Source organism: Glossina fuscipes, unplaced genomic scaffold, assembly GCF_014805625.2.
Source record: "Glossina fuscipes isolate IAEA_lab_2018 unplaced genomic scaffold, Yale_Gfus_2 59, whole genome shotgun sequence".
NCBI lineage: Eukaryota > Metazoa > Arthropoda > Insecta > Diptera > Glossinidae > Glossina > Glossina fuscipes.
Genome location: NW_023998431.1, coordinates 5989512 through 6000996, shown reverse-complemented (window position 1 = coordinate 6000996; position 11485 = coordinate 5989512). Strand labels below are relative to the sequence as shown.

General features: G+C 32.4%; 1 protein-coding gene across 8 annotated transcripts in view; it reads left to right on the top strand.

The window, feature by feature from the left end:
* The first annotated feature begins 5683 nt into the window (after window positions 1-5683).
* Window positions 5684-11485, top strand: part of LOC119637503 (inositol hexakisphosphate and diphosphoinositol-pentakisphosphate kinase) — a 31873-nt gene continuing 26071 nt past the window's right edge. For 2 of the 8 annotated variants that reach the window (XM_038033552.1, XM_038033550.1), the window contains exons 1-2: window positions 5684-5884; window positions 8877-9091. In XM_038033552.1, coding sequence (XP_037889480.1) covers window positions 8879-9091 — 213 coding nt within the window. In that variant the 5' untranslated portion in view covers window positions 5684-5884; window positions 8877-8878. Of the gene's footprint in view, window positions 6388-8876; window positions 9092-11485 lie in introns of all 8 variants that reach the window. The other 6 variants (XM_038033554.1, XM_038033553.1, XM_038033556.1 and 3 more) reach the window with 5 other exon arrangements.

Genomic DNA, 11485 nt, shown 5'->3' with positions numbered 1-11485 from the left:
TCGATGTTTTGTTCGTAATGAGATTATTCATCCGTACCCAAACTATTTCGTCTCAGATAACTTTGACCAAATAAAATATATGAGTGGTCGAAGTGGTCGAGTAGGCAAAACCTCTCGATCAAGAACTCAGTTGTCGCGAGTTAAAATATCAAATGCGGTGGTTTGCAATAAAGCCGGTCGCCTTAAATGCGCTCTAATGCTTTAAGAATTTAATTTTAGAATTTATTTCTGTGACGAAAGTAATAATAATAAATTTGTGGCTTTAAAAAAATTCACATTTTTTATACCTACGACTGGAACGTAGAATAATAATTACATAAGAAAGTTGCACACTTTCATCTAAATATTTAACCAAAACGTTCTTCTCATTTAACATACAATTTTCCATTGAAAGCACCCGATGTGAATACCTTAGTAAAAAGTTAGGAGAATCCTGTCCCAAGAAAAACGAAAATTCAAAATTAAAACGTGAAAAGAAGCTGTGTACTTTTTTATTTAGTAAAATAGCAAATAACCAACGCGATATGATCATTCAAATTTCTCATATATAGTATAGACAAAATGGTTTTGTTTTTTGTTGTTGGCTGTATTGTGTAACAATATTTTATAAACAAATAAAACAGATAAGGTAATATGTAATAATTGCAATTACGTTTCATTGCCGCAACAAGGCTTTGAAAAAGAACAACAAGGAACCAGTATGTATTGATTAAGATTTGTTAGTACGCATTATCTAAGATAGCCATGCCTACCGTTTTTTCACGCACATATCCCACTTTGCATAAAAATACTGTAAAGCCTCCATGTTTTCGTACACCGTTTAAGTTATATTCACTTTCAAGGTACTCTGTTTCTTTCATTTTACTTTATGAACGTAAAACTTATGAACATACTAGCCAACTCCGTAGCGCATATAGGCATGCTAAAGTACAATGAACGACTCGTGCCAATATATTAATCATTAATTAATAACTGTTTCATCTGAAAGATCGTTGTAGCTTAATTAACCAAAAGCGTATCGTCTCGTCTCGTACCAATAGTTCTTTTCTAATTTGGTGTAAATCATAGCAAGCAGTTATTTGATACTTGTTAATTGATTTGGACAAAAATTTGTGTATTTCGTATAATTCGAAATATATAAAGTTTAGCGTATAAATAAAAATTTAAGAGCGCAATAGTTGATGAACAAGTGAGTTGAATGATGTGACTAATAATGATATATGTATGTGTGGAAACTTTCAAATTTTCGGTAGATTTTCTTATTATGAACTATTCTCAACGATTTTCTTATTCATTAACGCGATTCTTTCACTAATTTGATATACAATTTTTATAATTTCAAAATAAAACAAACACAAAATGAAAAGTTGGAATGAAAAATAAGTGTACTTAGAGAACCGAAAAAACCTATACTTGATCGTAACACTGTGTAGTTTATACACGTTTACATACAGCACGCTGCTGAATGAACAAGCTTTCAACACTCATTCATCCCCGCTATTAAGGTTATTCCTTTGGCAGAGTTTGGAAACTGTGATTTCTTTTAAATATTGTCATATCGTTGCAAATTACTATTTGAGATTACTCATACGCCTATACTGGACAAAATAAGCAATAGCTTAATAAACGACGATATACACTAAAATCTCGATTTGCGTAATTGTTTGATCTTAGCGAATAACGAAAGAATAACGATGCATTCGATGTGATATGACACAAGAGCGAAAAAAATATATTGAAAATTTAATTTAGGATATTAGCGTTTATAACACTTTTCTTGTTACATTTTGATCAATACACGAAATTCTACGAACTTTCGCTGTCTTCCCTTGTTGTTATATTTTAAAACGGTGCAAATCAAAACCGGTAACATAAATAAAAGCTATATTCTTTGTGATTGTAATTTTGTTATTAATTCTTAATTAGCATATAATGAAGGCATAAAAAATGCAATTATGTTACCTAAAAAATTCCACTTAACAGCGAAGTAGTAAAATTAAGCAATTAAAACTTTTTTTTGTATATTTTTTGTATAATTTCAATTTAATATAATTATGATTTAGGTAGAATCTGCAGTTTTTTATTTATGTAAACTGAAATACGTTCATTCGAATCCAACCAGAATAATTTAAACAATAACAACACGTAACTATCTTTAATATATGCATAACAGGGGAAAGTTTCTAATTATTTTCTCTTCGCTTTATCGTTGGGGGGAGGGAAACACTCTTTGAAATGTGATTTTAAATTAAAAAATCAAACGATTTAAATGCAAAAGAAATTTAATATTTTAGAAGATTCCTTTAGCTTTTTGCTTTTCTGTTGAGACAACAATATATGTACATAAACGAAATAACATAACACGTGCTGAATTGAGTTAACAACATTGAGACGAGAGTCGGCGCATATTTATTAAGCAACAAGTTGAGTGATTTCTATTTCAGGGTAGTTTACGTTTCGGTGAATAACAACCCTGTAGAAGAAACCCCTATTTTTATATGCATTTTGTTGTTTTGAAGCAGGTGGGGACGTGTGTGTGTATGTTTTAAAGTTTAAACCGCGTGTTGTTGTTGCTGTAAAGCTTGTACCGCCTGTGGTTGTGTTGTAAATTCTAATTTTATTTACATTGCTCGTACACGTGCCATTGTTTACATTCTTCCAATATCCTCTTATTGCTAATAAAACATAAGGCTGCAGAGGAAATACGTGCAATTTTTTTTCTCGCTTGTTCTCATGTTAGGACAGCTAATTTTCAATAGTGAAAAAAAAAAGTGCAATTAATGCATAATTATGTGATTCAGTACATAAGCCAACACTGAGGGTAAACTTGGAAAGAAAAATTTTAAAAATTTGGTGGTAACTACTCGTGTCCAACAATATCATACTCTGGACGATCTTCATCTTCTTCGATTTCCTTCTTACGGAAAGCTGCGAAGCGTAGCGTTCTGTTTATAGAATAAGTTATTGATGGTGTAGTATGGAACAATTGCCTAAAGTACAATTCGATTCTATGAATTGTTTATTTATTATATTAAGATTTACAATGCAAGCTTGTACACTTTTCCAAAGAACAAAGGACGGAAGAGGTTCCTATTTTAAAAACCCCGTCTCACACGAATAGATAGGCATACGCAAACGATCGGAACGTAGAAAATAGAACTATTAGAGAAGCATAGGAAATAAAACAGCTGGGTTATAATTCGGAGGATAAGATACGAAACGGATCAGATAAACTTTGCCATGAGGATAACATCGAACCAACGGAGCATTCGGCACGTGAACTATTCGCATCTTAGCTTCCGATCATTAAAGAATTGACAAAATTTGCCAAATTCGTTCTTGTTAATAGAATACTAAGAATATAAAATAATAAGGTACTGATTGTGAGGAAAAATAGTCGTTATTATTTGCCAGCATGTCAAGTTAGCAAATTAAGTTTTTATCGCTTTTAAACCCAAGCAAATAATTTCGGAAATAGTCAATCTACCAGCTATTTCTAAATGTTTGTAATATGTAATCCCTCCTTCAAGAATAGCCTTATAATCAACAATTATTGCTTCAGCGCTATAAGTCGCTAATCATGAAAGGTATATTAAAAATCGTTTCAGCGTCAATATGTGCTTTTGTCTCCTTACGATTTATATATATAGAAATTTTTCTTAATCTTTTAAAGGAGTTAAGAGTTTCAAAGTAAATAAAAGCTTGCTCAATTAGTATATTGAATCACTTAAATTTGAAATATTTGCACAAGAATTTAATAAAATAACGAGTTAACGCATACTTGTGAACCTTGGAATACCTACGAACCTTTCCAATCACGAACATTAAAAGAAAGTGTTGTGAATATAATAAATAATTATTAGTTCAACCTATTTCTATATAAATTGAAATTCACAAACCTATGCGCATTCCTGATAAGGAAAAAATTTTTTCTTAGTCGTAAGCCAAACTCGCATCTTCTTCTTTTATTTCTTTTCACTTATTCTGATTAAAGGAAGACCTGCAATAACATTTAAATTGTTTGGAATTAACATCCGAAGTAAACCATAGTTCGTTTCATATCATTTCATTTGTTTCATTTCCATCAATAATATATATATCAACAGCTGATATACACTGCTGTACAAACTGTAATACCAGATATTAATTACTATTATTTTTTAATTAACCATCTTACACAATATTAAACTACCAGTACTAAATGCTGTGTCCACTACCAGTAGTATGGGCAGGCAACATATAGCGGAATTCGGAAAATTTTCAGCAACATTTCAAATCTAAAACTGATAAACATAATTTGCGACATTACAAGACATGCAATTTGAGTAAAATTAATAAAGTAATAAAAAGAGCAAAAAAATTAAATAAAGAAAAACTGTAACAAAACCAGCTTGATATATAATTTCGCGTCCACGCTGAAACTTTCCTATTTGGCGGGGTGAATAACCTGTTTTTGATTCACATATTATTAGGCTTCTCAAAAATAAAGGAAAATTTTGTCTTTATTCCCATTTTCACTTTAGACAGGATATTTTGTTGGAAAAATATTACTAGCAAAATGTTTCCTAGTGCTATGTGTATATTATTAAACATTATAGCAGCTGTGCTTGGCGTTCTTCATAAAGAATTCAAAAAAAATTTCAACAAAAACATACAGAATTTCTACTTCTAACCTAACTTCACTTTCGGAAAGTACTCGATTTCTTTAATTTCAAATTTACGATAAATAAAAAAAATTTCATTTTCTCAATAAAGTAAATAATTAAAACGACTGAACGTGTTTTAATATGAATATTTGTTATTAATTTTTGTTATTAATTTTTCTGAGCCGATAGCCTGTGTTGCTAGTGCTCAATGTCTTTTTTTAGTCTAACAATTCAATTCATTAGTCTAAAATTAAAATAATAATAATAATAATAATAATTTTTCTATCTGAATACTTTTTGTAGTAAGTCAAATTTTTCAGTCTTCTTCTACTTTTCATTACATAAGTTTTTTTTGGCAGTTCTCATATTTTTCTAGTTTCCCTTCGTCCTTTGTTTTTTACAAGCAGCCGTTTTTTTACTTGCCATTGACATGTTTGTTTCCATCCATAAAGCAAATAATTGGCATCATTTGGAGAGCTATACAACTTTGAACCAATTCTATATGGAATTAATCCAGTTTTATAAAGAATTGAATGTGTGTTGTGAATTCCATATGGAGTGCGACTAAAACGACTCTAATAATGATCACGCGCTACAAATAAACTGAATTGCTTCTTATAGACGCAGTTCAAGCAAACAAAGCAATTTCCAGCATTTATATATTTATATATTATATTTTATAATAATGTGAACAGCAAATATCCAAGCGTGGTTGTTTTGTAAGCCCCATTTTTTTTTTATTTGCCTCTTTCGCTTCATCTTTATTACATTTGGAAGACGTGGAATTGAAACATTCTCTGTTTTGATCTGCACTACACCAATTATCAAAAAAAAAATAAAAATTTTTAAATTATACAATAAGTATTTGCAATTTTTATTTTCTCACGGCGTCATTTTTTTTTCCTATTTTTCCTAAATGTTACATTCCCGCCATAAACACGGAAAACTGCTGCAAAACTGTCAAAGGGTAAACAGCTGTTAGCTAAAAACTCAGCTGTTGTACAAAAACGTATTTAGCAAGTAAATTTGTGTATTTGATCGATAGATAAGTAGAGAAAAAGAGTTTTGCAACATAAACCATAACTTATTTATGTGATGGTGTTGTGATGTAAGGGAAGAGCTTTGCTTCGTTTTGCTATTATATATAATTTAAATAATAATAAAAGTGATAAAACAAGGAAATCCAGTGCAAAAAAAGTGTTTGAATATTATATAATTTGAAAAATATATTAGCTAAAGTAAATAAGAAAAAATTCTTACAAAGTTTCCATTCAACCTCAAAAGGAAAAATCGATTTTCATCACCAAAAACCAAAATTGCATATTTCCATTAGTGCTAACAACCTTAACGCGTGCTTATGCTTATGTGTGTTTGATATTAAAATTATTGTTCATGTTTTCCCAACAAAGAGCAGAAAAGAAAAATTTATTAAATCCTCCTGTCAAATTTCAATTACAACAACAAATTTCGTACCAGACCGGCACAATAAACCCCAAAAGAAGTTCTAGCCAGGAGAAAACCGAACTTTGATAAGTTCAATCCTAATGGGCTGAATGCAATTGGGGATTTGAATACCGAAATGTCGTATACTGAGCTGGAATCAGGGTATCAGGATCTACGACAACAATCGTCACAACAGGCGGCCGCTAATTCTGGTCAACAAACGCATCATGTTCTACTGGCAGGTGGCTCGGATCGTCAACAACCATGTCCTGGATTTTTTGTAGGCCACGATGGCAATGTATGTGTGTTTGTTTCGTCTAATTGTTTGTTAATAACGTTAAGCGATATAAAAGAAAAGCAATGCAGTATCCTCACGCTAAGAGCATTGTAGAAAAATCAATAATTCGTTAATGTGTGACCTTGTTCGAATGACTGTTTTCGTATACGAAGTTTCTTGTATGTATTCGCTAAAAACATATGCTCGCTTTCTCGGTTATATATGTTTGCAGATATGTACAAAATATTGTACGTACTTATAGTCCATTGATAATCTCAAGTTGAACCTTAGATACCCAACACCTACAGATGATATCTAAAAATCGCTTTTTGTTTTTATTTATTGCGGGTGGCTAATTGGTAATGTTTGATATAGGTTGATAGACTTTTGTCAAACACATAATTTAAAATTTACCCTGAATTTTTAAGTTCGGTGGAGGGATTTTTTCCATACCTAAACTTAACCGATCCAGATTAATTAAAAGTAAAAATGTCTCCGAATTTCATATAAGAAAATTTATGAATATTCGATGGAATCTCTCGGTGTGGCAAACGAGTTGGGAAAGTTAGTTTATGCACTTTTTGTCAGAGTATACATAAAATAGAAAAAAGATTTCAATGTCAAAGTCAATTATATGTTCGTTCACGTTCACTACCTTGGCTTGCTTGACGTGCTTTCTTCAACACTAGATTTACGGCACCCGTCGATTTGGCGGGTTTGTGAAGTGAATATCTAAGTTTTCAGATTAAAAATATAAAAAAATATGTTTTTTAGCCATTACCCACAAACTACAACATTTAAAATTGGTATGTTTTATTTTAAAGTAAAAGGTTTCGTTATCTAATACAATTTTACCTTTAACTTTTAAAGGTAAAGTAAACCGGTCAAGGCTATTTTTAGAACAAATATGCAGTTGAATATGGTGAACGCTTAGATACCAGGATTTTCGAAATATCTTCATCGGGTCGAAAGTTACAGGCGAAAATATGAAAAAATTATAGTTTTTTTTTTTGAGATTGTTTCAGTTTCTCCTTCATGACGGGCTTGTACTTGGGTAGATCGCGACGATTTTTAATCAACCAAGGATTAACGACTGTGGCATGTCGACAACGATAGGGGATCAAAATGATTGCTGCTGGTAGAAATAGGTATATGATATTGATATCTCAACAACACTAAATATGCAAAAAGTGGTTACAGGCATTTAAAGGTCTTTTCACATAAATGATGGACACTAGAAAATTTCGGGACATTACGTGCTTTATAATCGTTTTTTTAAGATCGAAAATTAAGAAGGATCAAAATAACGTACTCGATAGGTCCAGTGTCTCTATTTTATTCTAATAACGGTGTCTGCCTGGACGTAGGGTTTACTATATTATCCTTCAACTCATACTAAATGTGCTAATGTGATGCCTTTTGAAATCGCGTTTTTGATCTGAAAACTAGCTTGTCAGTTTGTTGAGAAGTTGATTGGTCTAACAGCGTCTAATTATAGGCTTATGTGCACACAATAAATTTGCGTATATTGTGTTGTGGATGACGTCAAGATTGCCTTTATAAATAGTGTATAAGCTCTAAGCGTAACGATCAATCAGGGCTTCAAGAACTTAACATCATTTTGATGGAATTCTGATGGTGACAAATTATAGTTGCCTGGGCGTGCAATACCCTTCCGTAAAGTGCACTCTTGTCTGTAAGGTCAACATATTGCAGTTTGCGGTAGACAATGAAATTTCTTAGAATATAAAATAATTGTTTATTTACCCTATTAGCAAGTTTACATTAATAAATAAAAGCAATTTAACGTATTATTCGAAAACTGATACAATTATATTTTATTTTAATCAGCTTTCGAAACTTTATAAACTTAAATATATGCAATATAGCTGTTCGTGTAAAAGTCTTTCCGACTTGTGTCAGCTCTCTTGGTTCGTTGTACTAATCACGTTACTCTTTCAATATGCTGTGTTAGACATGTTACTCGCCAAATGTATCAGAGCAATATATGTAATCTTACGGCGTAAATGTTCATAACATTCATAAAAGATGCCATATTTATTTTGTAAGCAATGTGCTTGCATGTGTTACATTATTATGATTGTCATAGGCAGTGCATAAGCTTAAATGGTATGTTATGATTTCGTTTACATTTCTTTAATGAAATAAATTTAATATGAAAGGCTATTGTTTTATCATAAAGCAAGTATTGGGTATCAAAAGATTCGACCCAAATCAAATAAATTTTCTTCCATATTAATATGGTTATTCTCTGGACATATAACATTTAACATTGTCTAATCAAAATATAATCAGAAAGAACTGTATTATTGACATCTTTATGTTATTAATAAAACTAATTCGATTTCATAAAGTCCGCTTAGTTTACTACGAGTACATTTTTATTTTTTTTTTGTTTTTGAGAAAAACTAAATTTATGGGTAACTTCCATTGGAATAGTCGTAATAGAGTTCATTTTGTTTTTCTCTCTAACGCTATAAATTAAATAGCAATGGGCAACAGTCATCATAAGTTTATATCTTCTTCTACCGGTGGAAATCATAGCAAAAATACTACTCAAAACTACTCAAACACTGATTTACAAAGTAAGCCATCGTCAACATTGCGTGTTTGCGGACATCGGCAAAAGCAACCTACAAATTATGGTCCTGCTAATGGCGCTAACTTATCACTACCATGGCTTATTAACTCATCTGCAAATGTAGTAGGTAACTCTGGTGTGTACATGTAAACAGTAAAAGAATAACACACCGCGAAGTATGCTTTTTTTTCTTTAATTTTTTTTTGTTTTTTTGTAAAAGGAAACCGAAGTTGACACAACCGGACATGTTATCAATGTTATGTAATGTTACATCATATACATTTTCCTATAGAGTTGGTCTTTTCTTTAATTTCCTTATGTATGGATTTCAATCGTTTCGTTTCCGCTAAAGTTCACAGCCGAATTAATAACCTTTATTTAGTATGATTCCTATACTACGATATTTCGAAAACAGCTGTTACGCAATTTGATGCGAATTTCTGGTAAAAAATCTTGAAGAGATAACACACGCGTACTTTCGCGAGGACCGTACGGTGGCCCATATGACGATTCGAAATCAATTGTAACGAACCAAACGAGAGTTGTGTCGCGTCAACAACACCTCTAGTTGCCAATCGACAATTTTTAGCACCAATTCGGCGACTTTCTGAGTGTGGTGTTCATCAAAAGACATCAAAGAATGGCGGCAACGCTCATAGGCTTCAATTCAGTCTTTCTCTTCTTTAAGCAACTTATATCAATAGATTCTACAGCGCCAAAGTACATAAGCAACCCTACATAATAAATGACACATTAAATCGAGACATCATAAAAATAACAATAACAGCAAGGTCAAGCTAGTAGGGTAAACTTTAATACTATCAAAATCCAGTGCTACCTTTTGACGCCTAGGTGAACGACGAACAGCTCCTCTCTTTTAGTAGCGTCGGCGTAGACGTGTCGCGATCCTTCATTTTCTGGACATGAAAATATAAAATGATGTTAGTTTGACAGTACCTACGCTCTGAGTGTCGAAAGGTGTATTACTGTTGACACCACGTGTATCCGGCCAAAGCTAGAGTATAACAGACGCTCATGGGCCACGAAAGCAGCAAAACTCTCGATACCCTCGGGAATCAGCGTAATGTGGGCTGTGAAATGTTAATGCATGGGCGACATTTCTGTGAAGATAAAAGAGTTTCGTCCACCAATTAAGCCCTAAGTAAGTTAGCAGGATGACAAGGCTTCTTCAGCGTTCTCACCCACTTGTCGCGGAATTGTTTGTATTTCGCACGCTACTCTATCGCGACTCGTCAATCTGTAATCACACTGAGCGCCTTGCAAACAATTTATCAATAGAGGTCTCTCCCGCCGCGCCTGAAGTTTTTACTTTTAAGTCGAATATACACAAACACTATTATCTCCTTCCAGTAGCTGGTCATATACAAAAAAAAAGGAGAAGATTCGCACTCAACATTCCACTGGCAGCTCTTTTTCGACATTTCCGAAGCCGGAATTCTACGTTTGATTTCTTATCTATATTTGCAATGAAAACATACACATTTTTAGATAAGTACTGAAAGTTTGGTCATGAAAGTGAGTACAGGTGTTAGCAACCAAGCAAAAAATATTACCCGTTTAGATATGCCTGCGCAATTTTAATGGAAAACCCTGAGTATGTTTTGAATACACTAGTACATGTAGTTTCGATTTCAGTACTTCGATAGTGAGATCGTTTTTTATTAAACTTGCTTTTGATTGAAACCTTCAGCACGTCGACCTTTTAAAGGTAATAATATTAACCACCTAAAGTGCATTTTTTCTATATTAAGTTGAATTTTTATATCATAAGCAGAGGGTGTGAAGCCATATGACTACAACCTGCACATAATTGGAAAGGCTATTAATAGAGAATTCACGACGTACTAGTTTCATTTTGTCGCAGGCCATTGTTTACCCTGCAGCCTGGTTGCCCTAGTTTGGTTTGCCCATATATTAGTCACAGTAGCTAAGCAAGCTTTTACTGTTTCATCCTCGTTTTTGACAGAGTGTAAAAACTTTTTCATACCAAGTTCTAACTAAATAACATAAAGACATATTTGGTTTATAATATATTTTAAAAAAATTCACAAGAATTTCTATTTCAACTAGATTTTGATTTAAATTCTTCCGAGACTTGGTTCTGTTAACGACATAACCGAGTTCTGTAAAATGTATTTGGTTTGTGTCTTTGCTATTTATATTTACGTATAACTTCACACCCTTTGATAAGCAATGCCTTAAAGGACAGTCAACTATATATGATGCAGATTCAAATGTGGTCTTTAAATGTCTCCAAAGATTCTTCTTTTCATGCACCCACGCTAAAGTTCATTTTTAAATAAAAACACTGAATCGTGAACACTATCATTAAGAAATCGCGTAGATTCTGGTTAACGTTACACTCATCCATGCTGATTCGCAACATTTATCGACACGTACAGATTTGTTAAATATATCACTTCACTAGTTTCTAGGGTCTGACGCGCATATGGTATATGCTATGGTGATTTCAATCTTCAAAAGATGCGTATCAAA